Genomic DNA, 24,506 nt, shown 5'->3' on the forward strand with positions numbered 1-24,506 from the left:
TGGGTAATGTTCACCATTGATCTCTGATTGCCGTTTGTACCTGTATTTGCAAGTTGAAACAATGGCAAGTCCATCAGCAGCCTAGCTATTAGCGGTAAACCATGAGTACTACCCATGGCCGCTAAAGCACAGCCAATACTTGGAAATACTTGGTAACAGTATACAGATTACCACAACTTGCCGTATTGCATCTGTACTTGTACCTTGAAACCATTGTTAGTACATTATTGGCAATAGCCCCTATCGTTCAATATTCCCCATAGGCTACATTCTAACAATGAGCTTTTGGTGAGATTTTGATGCTGCAGAATTTCTGTACCTATTAGATTACCGGCATTTTTTTCATGGGGTTTTTTAGTGTGTTTTTTTATGTGTGTTTTTGACGCTTTGGCTTTTGTCTCTGTTTGGTGTGTAATGCTTTAAGTAAAGTTTGTTTGGTTCTTGATACTTTCTGTTTTGGCTTTAACAAAACTTTATTGATATATTCATATACTGATTAAAAGCATTCATGGTGTGTTTCCCCAGCAAAAACGCAGACTTTCTGCCTTTAATGTAATTCTGTGGGGGAAAACTGCATTAAAACTCAGCGTAGTCATGAGAAAGTGTCATCTTGTGGATCTTAAACACGCACTGCAGGTCAATTTATGCTGAGTAAAACAGCACAGTGGGCATTAGGGTTCTATAAATCCCATCCACGTTGCTCGAACTGGATTAAGCTACATTTGCATGTGTATTAAATGTCTAAAGAATGAATGGCCACTTATGGAACTTTCATCTATTAGAAGAATGGTGTTCTCTTAATCCCTCACAGAGTTGTCCATGTGCTGCAAAAATGACTATATGTGCACCTCTTCCATAAACTACAATAATGGAGAGAGCTGCACACAAGCGGGGCCAACTTTCCACTTTGTCTCCAGGAACGCTATCAATAGGTAAGATAGGAATATTTCTTTTAAGGGAATCTGCCACTAAAGCTGGTGTCACACATAACGACGACGACAACGACGTCGCTGCTACGTCACCATTTTCTGTGACGTTGCAGCGACGTCCCGTCGCTGTCGCTGTGTGTGACATCCAGCAACGACCTGGCCCCTGCTGTGAGGTCGCCGGTCGTTGCTGAATGTCCAGCTTCATTTTTTGGTCGTCACTCTCCCGCTGTGACACACACAAAGCTGTGTGTGACAGCGAGAGAGCGACGAAATGAAGCGATCAGTGAGCAGGAGCCGGCGTCTGGCAGCTGCGGTAAGCTGTAACCAGCGTAAACATCGGGTAACCAAGGGAAGACCTTTCCCTGGTTACCCGATGTTTACGCTGGTTACCAGCCTCCGCTCTTGCTGCCAGTGCCGGCTCCTGCACAGTGACATGTGGCTGCAGTACGCATCGGGTAATTAACCCGATGTGTGCTGCAGGAGAGCAAGGAGCCAGCGCTAAGCGCGGCTCCCTGCTCTCTGAACTGTGACATGTAGCTGCAGCACACATCGGGTTAATTAACCCGATGTGTGCTGCAGGAGAGCAAGGAGCCAGCGCTAAGCGCGGCTCCCTGCTCTCTGAACTGTGACATATAGCTGCAGCACACATCGGGTTAATTAACCCGATGTGTGCTGCAGGAGAGCAAGGAGCCAGCGCTAAGCGCGGCTCCCTGCTCTCTGAACATGTAGCACAGCGACCTTATGATCGCTGCTTCTGCTGTGTTTGACAGCTAAGCAGCGATCATAACAGCGACTTACAAGGTCGCTGTTACGTCACCGAAAATGGTGACGTAACAGCGACGTCGTTGTCGCTGTCGTTTAGTGTGACACCAGCTTAAGATTATCCCTTCTAAACCGCCTATATGGACACTTAGGTAACAGAAAGATAAATGTACACTGGAGATTAAAATTAGAGAACAACACACATTTTCTTAAATGTTAAGTACATTGTGTGGTCCTATGTGATTATATCCGAACATGCGTAAACTAGCAGTATTTTAACCTTATTCCATACATTGAATTTATTCCAAAGCACATAATAAAAATCTAAATGAGATACATGTAAAAGAACACTGATCAAATTTAGAGAACACTTTCAGATTCCAGCAAGTTATTGACTAATCTGGCCCTAGTGCTAATTTCCTAAATTATCTAACAAACCCTATGTAACTGGCAGTCTAACTTTCCAGTTTGCACTGACTTTGAAAAACTGGTGTGCCATTCCAAAGTGACTGAAACCCTCAAGCAGCAGGTTGTCCAGATGAAGGCCAAAAGGGGGACCCTATCACCCATAGCAAGAGAAGTTGATGTTGCTAAACTTTGGATCTTTTGTAAAAAACTGTTTTAGTGGCATGGTGTACCCCTTACAAAAAACCTTCAAATGTTGATCAATGTAGATTACATTACTTCTGAAAAAAGCAAGTGATCATACATTGTTCTCTAATTTTGATCTCCAGTGTATTGATACCTCAATATCCGCAATCCGTTGCCTTATTCCAGAGAAATTCAGGTTTATATTAGTATGCAAATGAGGCATTAAATGCTCTAGGCATCAGAAAGCACTTCCCAAGAGCCAGTACCCTTAAAAGGGCAGACGATCGTGCAGAATCAAATGATCCGAAATGTGCGACACGCGATAGTCCATGAACTCATATCTCACTTACAGCGAGGAATCAATTTACATACAGAGATATCAGTAAGCATGAAATAGGCTAATGAGGCTCTATCTGCAGAAGCACCTTGTCATGCTCAGATCACTGAATGCCTCATTTGCAAATTAATAAAAAAGTGGATTCTCTGCAATAAGGCAATGGCTTGTGCATATCAAGGTAAGATGCATTTATCTTTCTATGACCTATGTACCCATATAGATTGCTTCAGAGGTTTGATCTTAATGGTAAGTTCTAGTGATGAGTGAGCACTACCATGCCCAGGTCCTCGGTACTCGTAACGAGCATTTGGATGCTCTAATGGGCACTACTCGAGCGCCTGAGTATAATGAAAGTCAATGGGGGACTCAAGCATTTTTTCAGAATATTTCTGCTAATGAGTACAGAGCACCCAAGCATTGTAGTGCTTGCTCATCACCAGTAAGTTAACTTTAAAGTAGTCAAGTAAACAGTGCCACCCATGCAGTGCCCCTAATAATGATGCCAACCACATAGTGCTCTGTTAGTAAAACCTGACCATATCCCCATGTGGCACACGGTTCCTGATTCTTTTAGACACGGAACATCCATGTGAGACGTCACCATATTCTTGGGCTGGTATCTATGAGAATTGCAGGAAAGCCATCACTCTGTTTTCTGTATCAGAAGTATGTGCTTGTGCTTAGAGCAGCCTGTGTATCTTTGAGATTCTGCATCAAATGGCATCGCATGCCGCATAAAGTGTGTCCCATAAAACGGCATTGAGAGCGGTGCAGGGCCTGAACCCTTGTCTTTACTAATCTCTAGTCAGTTAGTAGGAACATACAAAATAATCCACATAAGTTTTCTGGTGAATGAACAATACAATAATAGGGTTGGTGTCATCGTCATAGTGGGAGGCTATCTGATTCTCTTTTACATCTTGGATACATGTCTTGTATTCTTCACTGTTAGATATAATCCTTGTGTGAAATAGTAATGAGACCATTACTCCCAGAGGAGCATTGCAGCTATAAGACTCCTCACTGGCAGCCAGATTGTTTTTTCAGTGTCCGAAAGGAGAAATGTTTTTCCTTTAGACCCCACTATAGCTTCTCATTCAGCCAGATCAGATCTCATACTTTGCACTGTCGAGGGACAATCACCCCGAAACACTGTGTCTGCAAATTGAGGTTCTGATCTGTCATAAATCCTAAGTCATATAAAAAGGCTCATTAAATTGCCACTTTTGACTTGTAGGATTGCACCTTCCAATTTTTGGCACTAGAGTTCGTCTCCTTCCTCCCTAAAGAGACAATTTTAATGAGACCATGTCAGATATGCGGAGTATTTAATTGAAAAAAACATGACACAAACAATGCTGATGGCTGACGGGCGATTAACTGTTCGCTGCTTTTAAACAAAAAAGCAAAAAGCATGGAGTCCTTCCAAGTCATGGTTATAGTTGTCTTTTCCATAAATATAATTTGCATCGGCTTTCCTCTCATCACATGTTCACCTGATCCTCCGGTCTCTAAGCATGGCTTGTTATAACCCATTGCTGTGGAACACGGCAAACAATGAGCGTTGAAGGAAAATGCCAGCTGCGAGCTTTCTTCTGACAGGATTAGCATGAGTTAGGGCACGACAAAGGTGTACAGACAATAAATGGAGAAAGTTTGTAATTCACCCGTAGAATATTGGAGGTGCTTCATAAGTTATAGCGGTAAATGCTCAGCTCTTAAACAGCGCAGCTGGGCTCCTTACCTCATAAACCACCATAAACACACACCGAATATTTCTACCTCAGCTGACAACAAGAGCTCAGAAATGTCTTTCACTACCATTAAGATTGGCTTTTTTGATGAATTATCGTGCGTCAATTGGATTGCAAAGAGCAGATTAATCAAAGAGTCATATAAATATTACTTTATAGCCGGCCGTAATTAGTATTGGGATTGCTATGATAAGCTCCACTATTTAGCTGCCTGCCATCTTTATAGATCACGGTGGATTAATGAAAGTCCAGATAAACAGTTCGGTCTGTCACTGCAGATTCTGTTTAATCAAGAATTACTTCGGACTGGTTAGACCCCTTGGGATAATACACCAATCATTTACACCAACATTTATTCCCTTCTCTACTCTGCGTGGAAGATACCGGGAAACTGTATATTTACTGTCCAATTCCATTAGGCCGCGTTACAGCGGTACTTAAAAGAGCAGAATGGTTTTCTTCAAGAATATACAAAACAGAGAGATACGTTGCTGGTGTTCAGCTTCAAACATGTCAGCACTTTGAAGTGGACTTGCTTATCGGAATTTAATTTCAGCCTCAGAGTGGCAATTTCCTTTTCAGCGGATATTTTTTGCTGCCTGCAACATCTGGAAAATAAAAGGGGTGCAAATTAAGATTGATATCTTCCATCTTTTGTCGAATAATGAAATCTCATTTGTATTCGGGAAATAACAAGAAATGTATGCAGAGCGTTGACATTTACAACATCTCTACTTATTGTGCGCGTGTTTTATAGCACATTTTAAGCCCCTGTATGTGTTTCTTTTACGGCTCTGAAAAACGGCACAGTATATGTGCAATACCCTTAAATAACAAAAACAGACTTTTCTCAAATTTGCTGTGATATTTCATAGTTTATAATGCAGTTAAATCACTTGACATCCTAATCTGAGGAGACATAAAAATGTAAAGGATTCACTGGAACTGTTTTTACTTAAAGTTCTGCTTACAGAGAAATTTCCATGCCGTGTAGAAATAAAGCTTGTATTATTATAATACCGTTGATGTTTTATAACCCATTTACAACAATTTCTCACACTACTCCACTTTGGTAAGTTTGCTTTAGTGTGATTTAACACAGAGATTATCAACCCTTTCCTCAAGTACATCTAAAGGACTTTCTAAGTTTGCTTTGGCACAAGTGTATTTTAACCAACACAAACTGACTAAATATCACTGAATAAAAAATATCACTGACATACAAGGAATGTTGAGTATGAATGAGCGAACCCGAAGTGTAAAGCTTGGGGTCCGGACCAAACACCTAGTGTCCAGGGCTCAAATCCAAATACTGATTTTTCACAGAAGTCCGTGTCCAAGTTTAGAATTACACTGCAGTTCAGATGCTGATTAAAGTTTGTTGAAAGGCTACAAGCTTTTCGGCATGGTGTAGATGCCTGGACGCAGCTGGGAACAAAAGACAAATAAAAAAATGATGTTTGGTCCCCCTATTTTTGATAACCAGTCAAGGTAAAGCAGACAGCTGAGGGCTGGTATTATCAGGCTAGGATGGCCCATGGTTATTTGGCCCTTCCCAATCTAAAAATAGCAGCCCGCAGCTGCTGCAGAAGTGGCATATCCACTAGATGCGCCATTACTGGCCCTTTTACAGGCTCTTCCTGATTCCCCTGGTACAGTGGTAAATAGGGTAATATTTTTGGGGTTGATGTCAGCTGTGAATTCATGGCTGGCATCAAGCTCAGGGGTTAGTAATGGAAAGGCGTCTATCAGACACCTCCATTACTAACTCCTTTACTCCATTACTCCATTACTAACCTGGTAAGTGTAAAGTTAAAAGAAAACACACACAGCGGGAAACCCCACATCTTTTTTTTTTATTTATTCTTTATTCACATTTGTTTGCAGGACAATTGTCCTGCTCCTACACCCATTTTGCTTCCTTTTGCACATGCCTAACCCTTACTATGACAATTTTACAGCACTAAAGTTCAGGTCCCCATTGACTTATATGAGGTTAGTGGTCCAGGGTCAAGCTCAGGTCAAGCTGGGGTACCAGATCGAACTTTTAACTAAATTTTGACCGAAACTGACAAATCCGAACATCCCCAGGTCTGCTCATCCTTAACATTGAACTATAAATTAAATTGAGGTAAAATCAAATTTTCACTTAAAGGTGATGTCTGAAGCAATTTTATTTTTAACAATTTGCTTAGGAGCTAATAGGCAGGTAGTTGCCAACTACCTGCCTGTTCTACTCAGAGCTGGCTTACAGCAGTCACAGGCTGCTCTTGTTGGCTAATCTACTGTATCATGTCAACAGAGCTGCTCTGTCAACAGGGCACGACTGGAATTATGCAGTGGGGAACTGGCTGTTAATTAGCATGCTGTCGACAATAAAGCCCCATCAACAGAGTAGAGAGTAGAGAGGAAGACAAGCTGCTGCTCTCAATTGATGTCAGTGGAAGCTGCAGAACAGTTACGGTAGCAACTACCTACCTATTAGTTCTTAGGCCCAAAGATAAAAAATAGTCCTGGTGAACCCCTTTTAAGAATCGTCACATTGACATTTTGTACATACTGCATAGAAAAATCAATACGATAATAAATCTATAAGCAGAATGCAGACTGCTGCTAATGACTGTGGTTTTATAAGTTTTCAATAATTTCAGCAACTCTTCTGCATTATAATGATGCTCTTCCTTGTTTATGGATTGATTCTGATCATGTTTTAGGCCTCATTCAGATGTCCATGTATTTTGTTCTGAGTACACATGGCAATGTATGGACTGGTTGCAGGCCTCCTGAACCAGATTTGACAGTCTTATAGGTGATATGTGAGACAGTCAAGTTCAGGCCATGAGACCAACAATGAGTCTGTGCCTTATGCTAGGACCGTGTTTCATGGACTGCTGATATGAAGCCTTATATGCCACTTATACATAGGATCAGCATATTTTCAGCTCTTTATAGAGGTTACCACACACAAGTCCCTGATCACACTGGGTTTGAAAGTACCCATCTTTTTAAATAATAGTGAGCTTAACTCTTGTTTGGCTATCTATCCCAACTCTCTCGAGCGGATGTGTTTTCAGTCAGGAGAAGTGAGTATGCCACTGCCCAACAACTCTAGTGATGGCTTATCTCACATGGAAACTAAAGAATGGGCATTGTAATTAAACATGTCTGATCCTTAAAAAAGCCTTCATACACATTAGATGGTCAGCTTATTCTTCAAGATTGTGTTCAGATGACCTTAATCTAAAGTGTATTTCTTTACAATTTAATTATTCTATCTCTCAAACATACTAGAGACTAACGTGATATGGTTTTGGGGTGTGAAATGGAACCAGACAACAATACAAACATGATGAAAAAATGCAAACTACATACAGTGCCTACCAGTAGTATTCAACCCCCTGCAGATTTAGCAGGTTTACACATTCGGAATTAACTTGGCATTGTGACATTTGGACTGTAGATCAGCCTGGAAGTGTGAAATGCACTGCAGCAAAAAAGAATGTTATTTCTTTTTTTTTTTTTTTTTTTTTTTTTTTAAATTGTGAAAAGTTTATTCAGAGGGTCATTTATTATTCAACCCCTCAAACCACCAGAAATCTGTTTGGTTCCCATAAAGTATTAAGAAGTATTTCAGGCACAAAGAACAATGAGCTTCACATGTTTGGATTAATTATCTCTTTTTCCAGCCTTTTCTGACTAATTAAGACCCTCCCCAAACTTGTGAACAGCACTCATACTTGGGCAACATGGGAAGGACAAAGGAGCATTCCAAGGCCATCAGAGACAAGATCGTGGAGGGTCACAAGGCTGGCAAGGGGTACAAAACCCTTTCCAAGGAGTTGGGCCTACCTGTCTCCACTGTTGGGAGCATCATCCGGAAGTGGAAGGCTTATGGAACTACTGTTAGCCTTCCACGGCCTGGACAGCCTTTGAACGTTTCCACCCGTGCCGAGGCCAGGCTTGTCCGAAGAGTCAAGGCTAACCCAAGGACAACAAGGAAGGAGCTCTGGGAAGATCTCATGGCAGTGGGGACATTGGTTTCAGTCAATACCATAAGTAACGTACTCCACCGCAATGGTCTCCGTTCCAGACGAGCCCGTAAGGTACCTTTACTTTCAAAGCGTCATGTCAAGGCTCGTCTACAGTTTGCTCATAATCACTTGGAGGACTCTGAGACAGACTGGTTCAAGGTTCTCTGGTCTGATGAGACCAAGATCGAGATCTTTGGTGCCAACCACACACGTGACATTTGGAGACTGGATGGCACTGCATACGACCCCAAGAATACCATCCCTACAGTCAAGCATGGTGGTGGCAGCATCATGCTGTGGGGCTGTTTCTCAGCCAAGGGGCCTGGCCATCTGGTCCGCATCCATGGGAAGATGGATAGCACGGCCTACCTGGAGATTTTGGCCAAGAACCTCTGCTCCTCCATCAAGGATCTTAAGATGGGTCGTCATTTCATCTTCCAACAAGACAACAACCCAAAGCACACAGCCAAGAAAACCAAGGCCTGGTTCAAGAGGGAAAAAAATCAAGGTGTTGCAGTGGCCTAGTCAGTCTCCTGACCTTAACCCAATTGAAAACTTGTGGAAGGAGCTCAAGATTAAAGTCCACATGAGACACCCAAAGAACCTAGATAACTTGGAGAAGAGGTGCATGGAGGAGTGGGCCAAGATAACTCCAGAGACCTGTGCCAGCCTGATCAGGTCTTATACAGTAAAAGACGATTATTAGCTGTAATTGCAAACAAGGGTTATTCCACAAAATATTAAACCTAGGGGTTGAATAATAATTGACCCACACTTTTATGTTGAAAATTTATTAAAATTTAACTGAGCAACATAACTTGTTGGTTTGTAAGATTTATGCATCTGTTAATAAATCCTGCTCTTGTTTGAAGTTGCAGGCTCTAACTTATTTGCATCTTATCAAACCTGCTAAATCTGCAGGGGGTTGAATACTACTTGTAGGCACTGTATGTTTTCCTTGGTTACATTTGAACACAGGAACCTAAAGCTGCAAGGCAATCATGGTCACTGGTCAGATGCATACTATGAAATTGCTAGATTTGTCTATACATTTTATATATATATATATATATATATATATATATATATATATATATATATATATATATACTAGCCTACTTTATGCACCAAAGTATACGTATAGTTAAAATCATAATGATTGATACTACCATTAATATTTGATAACAGAACACAGTTACAGCCATAGATATTACAGATTACCATTGAGCATATGACATCCTACGGTAATAAATCTACAAATGTATATTCCTTATATATACAGTGTTTTCTATATTTATCATACATTACAAAGTCACAATCCTTTTATCAAAACAGAAATTGAAATTGAAGAAGAAAATGATGAATGCATGTGCTGGTCAATACTACATGGTATTAGACCCTACACTCAGCTCTGGTAGCTGGCCATGGAACGTTGTGGGAAAAAATTGCTTGGGCTCGGTTTACAGGAGAATTTGTATTTATGCTTTTTTTGTTCTATGATAAAAAAAATAAATTAGCTACAGCTCCTGATCCATGACAGACAGCACTGACTATGATGTGCTCTATGGGGATTCCTACAAGGGTTTAACATTTTTTCAGAGATGTATGGTACAAGGGTACACTTTCAGCATATATTTGCCTACTAACAGTGGCATAACTTGAAGCTCATGGCCCCAATGCAAAACCTACACAAGTTCCCAAAATTATCACAGATCTTTAAGATTAATGGTCTTTTCACATAGGCCAAAATGACCTTTTTCCCCCATAGGGTACCGTCACACTTTAGCGACGCAGCAGCGATCCCACCAGCGAGCTGACCTGGTCAGGATCGCTGCTGCGTCGCTACATGGTCGCTGGTGAGCTGTCAAACAGGCAGATCTCACCAGCGACCAGTGACCAGCCCCCAGCCAACAGTGACGTGCAAGCAACGCTGCGCTTGCAGGGAGCCGGCGTCTGGAAGCTGCGGACACTGGTAACTAAGGTAAACATTGGGTATGGTTACCCGATGTTTTCCTTAGTTACCAGCGCACACCGCTTAGCTTAGCGTGTGCAGGGAGCAGGAGCCAGCACTGGCAGCGTGAGAGCTGCGGAGGCTGGTAACGAAGGTAAATATCGGGTAACCACCTTGGTTTCCCGATGTTTACCTTGGTTACAGCTTAAATAAGAAAAGCAAACCTGCCAATCGGCAAGGAGATACAGCCTAAATCCTGATTATAATATTAGTAAAGCAAGGATTAAAATATAACTTTTAATAAATATAATATAAAATCATGATAGATCAAAGTGCAATGCAAAATATAATAAAAGGAAGGATCTCACCCAATTCTTCTCCTGAGAGATCCACACCACTGTACAATCCAAGGCGGGCGGGCACCAGACCAATGATGTAATATAGGGGGTGAAGAAAAATACAATTACACTACCCCTGTCGTGCCCATGCGATAACTTCCGCCCTTACAAGGGCAGCACCCAAGTCAGGATTGCTACCCCAAAGTATATACAAAACCCCTCCCAACGCGTTTCCCTCTCCGTGTGATGGGAGAGTTCTTCAGTGGAGAAATGAAAAGTAGAGCCTGCAGTGGCAGGTCAGTACAACACACTACTCGCTTTCTGTCAGTGTATTCACACACCACTTAGTTTTCAGTATATGTGCTAATGGCCAGTGGTAACTTGGTTACAGCTTACCACAGGCTGTCAGACGCCGGCTCCTGCTCCCTGCACATTCAGGATTGTTGCTCTCTCTCTGTCACACACAGCGATGTGTGCTTATGTTGCGGGCGGGGAAGGACGCCGCTACGCTGCGCTCACTAATGCTCGGGTCCGGCGCTGATGCGATGGCTGCTCGGTGGCACGAACGGTGGGCCGGATCCGAGGACTCGAGCGGCGCTCCTCGCCCGTGAGTGAAAGGGGGTAGTTTGGTTTGGGGATTTGGTCCGTGACGCCACCCACGGGTTGTGGTGAGGTTGGGCACCACCGCTGCTGGTGACGGGGATCTCGGGAGCGATGGCAGGGAGCAGCTGGGATGTTGTTTTCCCCCTCCGTGGGTAGGGGTTGGTTGTCCCGGGGCCCGGTGAGATGACGGGGAGGCAGGGTTGGATGGGTGCAGGGTCGCTTGGACTGCACAGGGCGGTGCCAGACGGCATGGTTGTACTCACTCAGCCACAAAGGTACGCAAAGTCTCTGGTAAACCAAATGGCTGGATGGACGGGTCCCGCAGCCGGCTGCTGTGGCTTCTCCTGGACGGTTAGGGGTGGCTGCCTTTCCCTGCACCTTTGTGTATGTTTGGTCCCGATGGATTCCCACCGGTAACCCGCTCCCCAGCGTATATATATGTGCCGGAGGAGCCCTTTTGCCCGCAGGCTCTGGCACTTGGAACTCTAGCTGTGGCGGTAGCTGTATTTCCTTCTGTTGGTTGGACGGTTGCCTTCAATCGGGTCTTGGCTGTTAGGAAACCCCTGGGGTTCTGGTCACTGACGGATTTGACCTCTAATGGCAACTCCAAGCCTGGACAGGGGTCCGTAGGCCCTGCCTGTGTGTGCTGGCTTCACTTCGCTCCCCGGTTCGGTACTGGCGGGCTACCGCCCGTCCCCGGTCCTACGGTTCTGCGTTGATCTGCCTCTCCTGCTGACGGCCACCACCGTCTGCCAACCTTGCTCTTAGTGCCCGGGCCACACACCCGGACACGGTCAGTTTGCTACTCCATTTCTACTTCACTCCTCACTCCTTTCTCACTTCTCACTTACTACTCTGACTTCCTTCTCCCGCCTCCAGGACTGTGTACTCCTCAGTGGGTGGGGCCAACTGCCTGGCTCCACCCCACCTGGTGTGGACATCAGCCCCTGGAGGGAGGCAACAAGGATTTTGTGTCTGTCTGATGTGCCTGTCTCAGGGTGGGGGTGTATGTTGTAGTACCTGTGACGACCTGGCTAGTCCAGGGCGCCACACTTATCAGCGGGAGAGCAGCAATAAAAAAAGAACCAGGGCTGTGTGTAACGAGCAGCGATCTCACAGCAGGGGCTATATCGCTGCTCAGTGTCACACACAGCGAGATCGCTAATGAGGTCACTGCTGCGTCACAAAAACCGTGACTCAACAGCGATCTCAGTAGCAATCTCACTGTGTGTGAAGTACCCCTTAGGCTCCAGGCCCTGTGTGCGTTTGCAACCTCTGCACCTAATATAGCTATGCTCCTGCCTGCAAAAGTGTATGACCCTATTACTGACAAAGGTTCCTGACAATGGCTTCACTGGGCTCCTCAGCCCAGATCTGAAGGCTCCGAGTTTCCTTACAATCTTGAGTTAGTTAAGACAAATCATCCACATTGCTCCAGTGATGTGTGATAATTACATGGCCATTTATGCAGATAGTGTGTAGATAGATTTCTTTGTATATCTTTTCCTGTAATGATTCCTTTTGTGAATTTCACTGTACTCAGCTTGGCTGCTTTTCTTTACAGGGATTTAAAGACAATGTATATCGACAAAGAAGACAATACTTTGTGGATGTGGCCATGAGTTATAAATAGTAAGTTTTGGTCACAGTTTCCTTCCAGCTTTATGATTTGTAATGATTTGTACTTACATTTATATTCTCATGCTATAGTTCTTCCATATTTTTGCACATATACAAATGTAGATTCTTCAACAATGCAATTCTTATTCTTGTTCTTCTTATTATTATGAAAATTACACAATTGATAGACATGTTAATGATATGCACATTTTGAAAAAATGGGAACAAGCTCTTCAAGATGACTCGATTTATTCAGTTTCACTTAGGGGTGCCATGCTCAGGAAAACACGAATATCTGAAATGTGACGCCACCACTCACCGACGACTGTCCCCAGTGCCTTTCCCTAAACTTCCTATTAGGATAATGCAATAATAAATAATTACACTAAAAGTGTAGAAAGGCACCACACTGATTCAGAATGTCAGTATAGGCACACTCACTGAATATAGAAAAAATACAAGGGCTAGAAACAAATAAATTACTTAGCTTATCAATAATTCATTTCCTGGGTCCAGTCACCAGAAAAGCATGGTAGGGATATCAGCATAACAGAGCTTATCCATTGCTTGATGCTCGACTGCTCTAATAACCAGGTCCTGCTTATTAGACCTAAATAATGCAACCGTGCCATCTCTTGTCTCCTGATGAACCACATGTAAGAATTAATAGGGGGACACACGCATCGAGCAATGGAGAAGCTCTGTTCTGCTGATATCCCCACCATGCTTGACTGGTGACTGGACCATGGAAATAAATTGTTGATAAGCTAAGTAATTTATTTCCTAACCTTATATCCCCTGTATTTATTCTATATTCAGTGTGACTATATTGACATTCTGAATCAGTTTGGTGCCTTTCTACTCTAGTGTAAGTATTTATTATTGCATTATTCTAATAGGGAGTTAAAGGAAAGGTACTAGGGACAGTCATCAGTGAGTAAGTGCGCCACATCGATATTTATGGTGCCAACCTCAGCGGCAGGGTAGGGTGATAGTGGTGTGGGAAACAGCTAGTATTCAACCCCTAGCTCCTGCCCTCACACCCACTTTTTGTGTGTTCTACTACTGGGTTTAATATTGTCTAAGTCTCTGTGGCTAGGTCTGTGCTTTGTGACATATTGTCAGTTTTAAATTAAGTATTAATAAGATTAAGTATTGCTAAAAATGCTGCAAATCCCTTTAATTCACCCTTTTCCCCTGAAATCTGCCTTTTTAACAGAATTGGACTAACTTACAATATGTAATCTTCATTCCTTCACTGATTTTCACAGCGCATGATATGTATTTAAGGCCCGTTCTAAAGGGTACTTTACACGGTGCGAGATCGCAAGCAATCATACCCGCCCCCGTCGGTTGTGCAACACGGGCAAATTGTTGTCTGTGGCGCACAACATCGCTTACACCCATCACACGGACTTACCTGCCCTGTGACGTCGTTCTGGCCGGCGAACCACCTCCTTTCTAAGGGGGCGGATGGTGCAGCGTCACAGTGATGTCACACGGCAGGCGTCCAATAGAAGCGGAGGGGCGGAGATGAGCGGGTGGAATATCCCGCCCACCTCCTTCCTTCCGCATTACCGGTGGAGGCAGGTAAGGAGATGTTCGTTGCTCCTGCGGTGTCACACATAGCGATGTGTGGTGCCGCAGGAACGAGGAACAACATCGCTAATAAGCAGAGAACGATTTTTTGTTTCAGGACGACCTCTCCGCGGCAAACTATTTTGACCGCTTTTGCGATCGTTTAAGGTTGCTCGTACTTGTCACACACTGCGATATCGTTAATGACGCCGGATGTGCGTCACAAACACCGTGACCCCGAAGATAATTCAATAACAATATCGCAGCGTGTAAAGCGCCCTTTTATCTTAGATTTTGACAGTGCCTCTCCCAGTAGTACATTGGGGTTGGGAGGTCCCTGTATATTCAGGATAGTGCTGTCATTATTAGCACATATATCAGCATATCTTCATGTGCTTTCCTCCTTATTTATAGCCTGGTTCCTCTGCCCTCCCTGAGGCTGTACATGCTTTGTTTGTTCACTATCCTTCTTGTGAAGATATGAGTACAACCTACTTCACTCCTTGCTGTTATCTCTTAACACTGAGAGAACAGAATGAGTGACCTGAGAGCTATCAGAACTAGGAACAGGAGATCCCATGAATTTGCATAAAGACAGATAAAGAACTTTGCAGCGACAAAATGTTAGAACATTTGTTTTGAAGACTATTTGGACAGTTGCTTAAAAATAGGAAATAAATGAAAAGTAAAAAAAATCTATGCAAAAGGGAAGTTAGCCTATAAGAATTATATCTGTAAAAAAAAGGTAAATTTGGGTTTAGTAGTAGAACAATAACTAAGGCTTGGGAGTAATATAATAGGATGTTTGGCTTGTTCTTGTATCAGTCATGGCCCACTGGATGTGCTACACCACTTTACGCACCAACAGCTACTGACGTTTGGATTAATAGCATTACACAAGGAAGAATAGGATAGCGCTTAAGAAAAATGAAAGATAAACGTGTCCTTTTTAATCTAGTGCTCATTAATCTTATGCGCATCAATGTATTCAAAGAGCAAAAACTAACTGGTTGAGAAGATATGTCTAACACAATTTTGGCACAGAATTTTTAACTGGGAAGGTGACATTGTAATTTTGCACAACAACATCCCTTTTTTTTGTCAAATAGCGGTGCAACTGTATTGCTTGTGACAACCAGCTTGGTTCTAGCTTTAATTTTGCAAGGAAATGTTAGAAAGTGTTTGGATGCCATTGACAACTCCAAGTTTTAGGTATACACTCATTTTTATTGACTCTATAAGTCACGGTATTAGTCAGAGCACCATGTCAATCAATTCACAGCATTATTTGTAATAAAGATAATTAAACCGAGCTGAAAAGAACATACGGTATATAGGTTTTTCAGAATGGTTTAACTTGCATGTTTCTAGAGGTGCTTCTATGGTAAAATGTTAATATGGTTTGTAGTAATTATGTTTTATTATGTACATTTAGTGGACATCCTATTCCAAGGGTGGAGTATACAGCAGAAGAAATAAAGACATGGGGCACGGTGTTCAGAGAACTCACAAAGCTCTACCCAACACATGCCTGCAGGGAATACCTGAAGAACCTGCCCTTGTTAACAAAATACTGCGGCTACAGAGATGACAATGTACCACAACTAGAGGATATTGCACTGTTTTTGAAAGGTGACCTTTAACGCTTACTTGTACATACTTGTTGAGATGTGTGGATCCATCCAAGGAGGAACAAGTTTGAGTCAAATTCCTGAAATACGTGGTTTCACGTGAATTTTAACACGTTGAGATTTGATCCATGGCTCACTACCCCCCCAGCATCATTTCCCGCACTGCTGAAGCATCATTGAGTCTGGGTAACATAATTTTACATTGACTTGCAGGCTTCCCCACAATGCCCTGCATCTATGACATCTAGCGGATTATTTATACCTTGTACAGTGTTGGTCTGTACCTGGGCCATCAGAAATCAGCGTTTCCCAGTAGAGCAGAGCTTGTACGGCAAAGTTATTTTCCATTTCTAGAATCACTGGATAAGTTTCTGTCTTCTGAAGTGTGTATGTTCTTATGGTCAACATGGTTTTCTCTCTTTCTCTGCTATAATGTCTAAGCTCTTCTGGTCAGTTGGGTTCTCTTTCTCTACTGTAGAGTGTAAGCTCCTATAATCAGTGCATGATTTTACTAACTCCCCTCTCCCACTCTCTGACCACTACCTTCTTTCATTCTCTGTTAAGAACAGTGAACCCCCTCAGGACAACCCCACTTACCACACTTATAAGAATATATGTGCTATCAGTATCCAGAAAGATATGAAGAATTTGCAGTCATCATTGATCCCAATCTCCTCCTATGTCCTGACTCTTCTCTGAAACATTATAATAAAACACTGCAAAATGCCCTTGATGAAGCTGCATCTCCTACATACAGAGCAGCTCGGCACAGACGGCGGCAATCCTGGCACACGCTACAAACACATTTTCTCTAGCGATGCTCCAGGTGTGCTAAATATCTGTGGAGGAAATCTAATCTGGCCGAATTATAAGTTTATACTTAGAACATATAACTCTGCCCTGCACCTCTCCAAACAAGCCTACTTCAACTTCCTCATCACCTCACTAATTAACAATTTTAAATGACTCTTTGACACTTTTCATTCCCGCTCGTTCCTAGAGGGCAAGTTCCAACCACCAACCTCAGCGAGGACGATCTGACCAATTTATTTTACAGAAAAAATTGACCATATCCGACAGGAAATTATCTCCTAATCTCCTAAATCTCTCCCCTCCTGCTCTTCATCTAGCTCATTTTCTGTCTTTGAACCAGTCACAGAAGAAGTTACCAGGCTCCTTACATCTTCTCGCCCTACTTCTTGCACCAGTGACCCTATTCCCTCACATCTCCTTCAGTCACTTTTCCTGACTGTCACCACTCACCTAACTAAAATATTCAATCTCTCTCTCCTCTGGTGTCTTTCCTTCCTCCTTTACAAGTGAAAAGGTTTTGGTACCGTATTAGTCAGTTGAAAAATTTTGAATGTTCTCAGTGAGAGGAACAAAATTATAATCTTGTGATACCTTTTAATGGCTAACTAAAATAAAATAAAGGGATGTTACAAAGCAAGCTTTCGGGGACCTGAGACCTGACCAGGGACCTGAGAAGTCTCGAAAGCTTGCTTTGTAACATCACTTTATATTATTTTAGTTAGCCATTAAAAGGTATCACAAGATTATAATTTTGTTCCTCTCACTGAGAACATTCAATAATCCCTCCTCCTTCAAACACACCAGCATACATCCATTACAAAAAAACCCTGTCCCTCGACCAAAGCTGGACTGCCAAATACAGACCTGTCTCTGATCTCCCCTTCATCTCTAAACTTCTGGAACACTTGGTTAAGTCCCATTTAATCCACTATGTCTCAGATAACTCACTTCTTGACCCTTTACAATCCGGTTTCCACTCCTTACACGCTACTGAAACTGCTCTTACTAAAGTCTCTAATGATCTGCTAACAGCTAAATCTAATGGTCACTACTCCCTGTTGATACTCCTGGATCTCTCTGCTGCATTTAACACTGTGGATCACCAGTTGCTTCTCGCTGTGCTCCTCTTTATCTGGTTCAATGACACTACTATCTCATGATTCTCCTCCTACCTCTCTCTCCGCTCCTTCACTGTATCTTTTGCCGGCTCCTCTTCCTCTCCTCTTCCCTTTACTGTCAGGGTTCCTCAGGGTTCAGTCCTATGCCCCCTCCTCTTCTCATTATACACTACTCCCATTGGAAAAACCATCAAAAGATTTAGTTTTCAGTACCATCTGTATGTTGATGACACCCAATTATTCAATTCTGCTCCTGGCATAACTCCGACATTAGTACAAAATACAGTACAAGTGATTATCTGCTGTCTCTAACATTATGTCCTCCCTCTATCTAAAACTGAATCTGTCAAAATCTAAAATCATGTTTTGTCCCTCTACTAACCTTCATAAGCCTAATATTGTCATTTGCGTGTGTGGCTCTACCATTACTCCCCAGCAGGACGCCTGCTGTTTTGGGGTAATTATTGACTCAGATCTCTCCTTGACTCCCTACAGATGATCACTCTTTTGCTCATGTCACCTACACCTCAAAAACCTCTCTAGAATTGGACCTTTTCTTACAGTTGGCTCTGCAAAAACTCTATTGTATTTATTCTCGTCTGGACAGTTGCAACTCTGTACTAATTGGTTGCCCTCTTACTAAACTCCTCCCTCTACATTTCATCCTGAATTCAGCAGTCAGGATCATATTCCTCTCCAAGTGCTACACTGATGCTATTACTCTGTGCCACTCATTGCACTGGTTGCCCATCTGCTACAGAGTCCAATGTAAACGTATCATTCTCCCCCACAAAGCTCTCAACTGTTCTGCACCACCGTACATCTCCTCCCTCATCTCTATCACCCTACCCGTGTCCCCAATTCCACTAATGACCTAAGACTGACTCCCTCTATAATCCGAACCTCCCACTCCCATCTCCAAGACTTCTCATGAGCTGCTCAAATTTCCAGGAATGCACTACCAAGAACAATATACTTAATTCACAATACCCACATTTTTAAATCCCATCCCATTTTGGCCTCTTTCCCCTGCAGATACCATCCCATTATGGCCTATTTCCCCTGCAGATCCCATTATGGCTTCTTTTCCCAACAGATCTTATCCCATGTGCTCCTTTTCCCCTGCAGATCCTGTCCCATATGGCTCCTTTTCCCATATAGTTCCCATCTTATGTGGCTCCTTTTCCCATATAGCTCCCATCTTATGCGGCTTCTCTCCCCTTATAGTTCCCATCTATGCAGCCTCTTCTCCCCATATAGCTCCCATCTTATGCGGCCTCTTCTCCCCATACAGCTCCCTTCTTATGCAGCCTCCTCTGCCCATATAGCTCTCATCTTATGCAGCCTCCTCTCCCCATAAAGCTCCCATCTTATATGGCTTCCTCTCCCCATATAGTTCCCATCTATGCAGATTCCTCTCCCATATAGCTCCCATCTTATGTGGCCTCCTCTCCCCATATAGCTCCCATCTTATATGGCCTCCTCTCCCCATATAGCTCCCATCTATGCAGCCTCCTCTCCCCATATAGCTCCCATCTTATGTGACCTCTTCTCCCCATATAGCTCCCATCTTATGTGGCCTCCTCTCCTCATATAGTTCCCATCTTTATGCGGCCCCTCTGCCTGCATCTTTGGCTCTATGAGCGCTTACCTGCTCCAAGCACCGGCGGCCTCTCCTCTGTCTTCCGTCTTCCTCCGTGGCACTCTGCATACACACTGACGGTGACAGATGGAAGCAGGAGGAGCTACCTCCCCACACTGCCGTGACCCCTCTGCAGCATCAGCGCGTCACTGCTCGCCAGGTCAGGGAGCAGACGGCTCCAGTGAACCCGGAAGTGCGGCGCAGGGGTACGGGGATTCATTTGTGCTAGTGTCTTAAAGACACTAACACAAATGAATACAGGGAACCGGTTTGCCAGAGCCGTTTCTTGCTGGTTCAGGGAAACGGCTGCTATTTTAACAACCGGTTCGCCCGAACCAGACAGAACCGGCTGAATCCCACCCCTGTGTCTAAGTAATTCTGGTCATCGGGGTTCTCATTCTCGCCAATAGTGTGTAAGCTCTTATAATCAGCGAGGTACTCCCTCTCTCTCCTGTAGTGTGTAAGTTCTTATGGTCAGCAGGGTGCTTACTCTCTTTATCTTATAGAGTTTAACCTCTTATAGAGTTTAATCTATTTTCTCTCTTCCATAGTGTGTAAGCTCTTATGGTCTGCAGGGTCCTTTCACTCGTTCTTCTATAGTGTGTAACCTCTTATGGTCAGTGGGGTCCTCTCTCTCTTCTGCAAAGTGTAACCTTTTATGCTCAGCGGGGTCCTCTCTCTCTCTAATGTAGATTGTAACTTCTTATGGCCAACAGAGCACTCTCTCTTTCCTGTAGTGTGTAAGTTCTTATGATCAGTGTGGTCTTCTCTTTCTCTCTCCTGTAGCGTTTAAGCTCTTATGGCTACCAGAGTACTCGCTCTTTCTGTTCTATGGAGTGTAACCTCTTATGTTCAGAGAGATCTTCTCTCTCTTCAGAAGTAGGTAATGGTCTTCTGGTTCCACTAAGAGAAATATATAACCCACAGGTCAATCTCAAAATAGCCTTTCAACATGACCAAGGATAAGTACCAAGCCAAGAACTCATCTACAAACAGCATTGCCTGCAAGACTCTACGCAGCTGGTCTCCTTTTGTAAAGAACTAGTATTTCCTCTCTGTTGCCTCAAAAGTGTCACACTCAATCAGCCAGACTCTGCTCTTTTGCTTGTGTGGCACCCCTAGGCTTCAGGCGCCACAGTGTATTACACCACTTTTCAAGGGTAATATCTATCCTGGCTCAGGAGGGGGTTAACCTGCCAGTGCCTTCACAAAACACACACAAACAAGAGCTTACTCTCAGGGGGTTGGACTAGGGCAGACAGGGGAGCCAGCCATCATGAAGCATGGGACTTCCCCAGTCGCTAGAACAACCACTGGGGGCTGGCACCACATGGGATAGAAGTGGACGTAACCAACACACTTCAGATGGAACCTTCCTGGGCACAGGTTGGGATAACACCTAGCACTAACAACTGGAGTTAGTGTTTCTCTCTCTTCGTAGGCTCCTTGGCTTGGAGCAGGAGGCTCAGCCCGGGTTCCAGATATCAACTGACACTTCACTAACAGACTTTTACGGGCACCGGCGGTGACCACCAACGGATCCGGGATTGGCAGGAGTCTATCAAAACAGAGGACAGTACTTTAGGGCAGCGCTTGAGCAATCTGTGAGTAAAAAGACTTGGAACCGCAACCCCTGCCTCTGCCTGTCTTTTAACCGGCGCTGATACCCAGCGTTGCAGTGCCAATGGGGACTACCACCACCCCCGTCCACCGCCATCCTCTCTGGGGTAATCCTGCTCCACCTGTGGGGAGCGACACCATCCCGGCTGCACCCAACATCTGCCCCAGCAAGAGACCTTGCAGCGGCGGCCCCCATCCCTGGCCACGTACCACAAGTGGCGTCACGATCACCTTAAAAGACTTTCCTAAACCTCCAACTACCACCTCCATCCTCCTTGCCATCCTCCAATCCTCCTTACTATACACCTCGGGGCAACGGAACCGGGCCAGGACACCATGTGACGACGCAGAGGATCTGCACCCCCGGCTGGGAGTAGGTTAAAACACCTGCCCCGTGGGGCGCAACATTTGCATCATGCCGAACCACAGCTCAATTCAGTGCAATAATCGCGCCCCTGCTTAGCACTACACCAGTATCGCCTTCCTTTCACATATGGGAACTATAGCCTACTTTATCACACTTCCTGTGACCGTCTTCATACTTCTTAATATTGTTAGCAAACTTCCATTTTTGGTAATAGTTATAAAGAACCTGAAATATGGTATAGCATGTACTACAGGAGGAAGGCACCTTACTGTCAACACAAGCATTATTCTTGTAAACTAATTACCCCACCCAGCCGCATCTGATGAAGGTCATTTAATGCATTTTCAAGTGTAATATACTCAGTCATCATTTGCATCAATTTGGAGTGTCAAGTTCTTTATACCTGTTACTTTGGAGTGGAATCCAGAAGAGTGTCATGTATCTTCTAAAATTCCCTTTTTTTCCTAAAACTCCTCCAGCTGCAGGGCTTAGCTAGCCGTTAAACCAGCTCTACCTTGTTCTTGAAATATAAAACAAGAATAGGGACACTTAGATCTATCATAGTTGGTGAATATCACTAGACCCCATAATAAGCATGAAGAAAAACACGAGAAAAATACGGGGGTTTCTCCTAGTGAGACCAAAAATGGTCACAAAATAATGCACAAACAATCAACCTCTTGAAATATAAAAGGAATTTTTATTGACAACAATTATTTATAAGAGGAGAAAGTACATTTTATTATAATTTACATAAATAGAATGAACCAGGTAAAGACGGGAAAATACCGCGACCCAGACACGCCAGGTGACGCACAGATGGGAAAACAGGAGTACGTGCACTGATTGAAAAGAATATATAAGGCTGGATATAGTCAAAAGACAGTTCAGGGCTAAATATCTGCCAAAAGCTCATTAGAGAAAATCTAAATAGATATTGTCAAAAAGCGCAGCTCCCCGAGGAAGGTCACGAAACGTGCGCGTCGGAGCACGCCACGCCGGGTTGTTATTAACAGATGGGTAAGCTTTCTTTGCCTGGTGTCTACTGAAGTTCATGCTCTTTATTATTTATATGAGCATGTTCGTCCTTATATGGTCTGATATATGCTATTTAGTGGCATCAGTGCTATGCTGAGTGTTAATGTCTTTACTCAGCTGTTTATTTAAACAGGAGTATCTTGCTAATCCTTGCCTTGTTCATTCATTAAGTCAGGCTTCTTGTATTTGTCTGGCAGGGCTAATCCCATTATATCTTGCATATGCTAATATCTTTGATTGACTTTGGCTGTTTGTCTCTCATTAGCTCTTTGGATGATATTGATTATCTGGGGTTTGTTCTGCATATATTTACTGATCTAGATTATTATATATATATCATTATCTGCAGACACCCCTTTATGTTTGTCATTTTTGACAATATCTATTTAGATTTTCTCTAATGAGCTTTTGGCAGATATTTAGCCCTGAACTGTCTTTTGACTATATCCAGCCTTATATATTCTTTTCAATCAGTGCACGTACTCCTGTTTTCCCATCTGTGCGTCACCTGGCGTGTCTGGGTCGCGGTATTTTCCCGTCTTTACCTGGTTCATTCTATTTATGTAAATTATAATAAAATGTACTTTCTCCTCTTATAAATAATTGTTGTCAATAAAAATTCCTTTTATATTTCAAGAGGTTGATTGTTTGTGCATTATTTTGTGACCATTTTTGGTCTCACTAGGAGAAACCCCCGTATTTTTCTCGTGTTTTTCTTCTTGTTCTTGAAATGTTACTTTCACTTCTCCTCCATCATAATCACATAATAATGCAATAAACAGCTGCATAAAAAGTATCATCAGGGGGTAACAGTCATCCTTCCTCTACTTTATACATCAACCCATAGGAGTTTATAGAAGACTAGAAGGTGGCCCGATTCTACGCATCGGGTATTCTAGAATTTACGTATTGTGTAGTTAATGTATGATTTTTGTTATATATATAGATGTTGTTGTGTGTAGTTACCAAGTGTTTGTGTAGGGCGCTGTACATGTTCTGGGTGTTGTCTGGGTGTGGGGGGGTGAGAGCGGTGTTGTTTGTGTGTTGCGTTGTGTGTCTTGCGTTGTTTGTGGAGCGCTTTGTGTGTGTGTTGCGCGGTTTGTGTGGGTGTGGGGTGTATGTGTGTGTTTTGGTGGGAGGTATGTTTTGTGCAATGTGTGTGTTGTGCGGCATGTGCGTATATTTGTGTGTGCCGCGCTGTTTGTGTGTTGGGTGTCTGTATAGGGCAGTGTTTGTGGTTCCCAGTGTGTGTGTGGTGTGTTGTGCAGTGCGTGTGTGGTGGTGTGTGTGTGTTTTGGGGGGAGGTGTGCACCCCCCATCAAGCTCCATCCCCCATGCTGCGCACCCCCCATCGTGCTCCATCCCCCATGCTGTGCACCCCCCATCGTGCTCCATCCCCCATGCTACGCACCCCCCATCGTGCTCCATCCCCCATGCTGCACACTCCCCATCGTGCTCCATCCTCCATGCTGCACATCCCCATCGTGCTCCATCCCCCATGCTGCGCATCCCCCCCATCGTGCTCCATCCCCCATGCTGCGCATCCCCATCGTGCTCCATCCCCCATGCTGTGCACCCCCCCATCGTGCTCCATCCCCCATGCTGCGCACCCCAATCGTGCTCCATCCCCATGCTGCGCATCCCCCCATTGTGCTCCATCCCCCATGCTGCGCACCCCAATCGTGCTCCATCCCCATGCTGCGCACTCCCCATCGTGCTCCATCCCCCATGCTGCGCACTCCCCATCGTGCTCCATCCCCCATGCTGCTCACCCCCCATCGTG

The 24,506-nt window shown here is 43.8% G+C and overlaps 1 protein-coding gene across 1 annotated transcript in view; it reads left to right on the top strand.

Moving 5' to 3' along the window:
- TPH2 (tryptophan hydroxylase 2) overlaps window positions 1-24,506 on the top strand; it is a 737,869-nt gene that overhangs the window by 126,872 nt on the left and 586,491 nt on the right. Inside the window, exons 5-6 of the mRNA XM_075344895.1 lie at window positions 12,861-12,928; window positions 15,930-16,126. Of these exons, the coding sequence (XP_075201010.1) occupies window positions 12,861-12,928; window positions 15,930-16,126 (265 nt within the window). The remainder of the gene's footprint in view (window positions 1-12,860; window positions 12,929-15,929; window positions 16,127-24,506) is intronic.

This window comes from Anomaloglossus baeobatrachus, chromosome 4, assembly GCF_048569485.1.
Source record: "Anomaloglossus baeobatrachus isolate aAnoBae1 chromosome 4, aAnoBae1.hap1, whole genome shotgun sequence".
Taxonomy (NCBI): Eukaryota; Metazoa; Chordata; class Amphibia; order Anura; family Aromobatidae; genus Anomaloglossus; species Anomaloglossus baeobatrachus.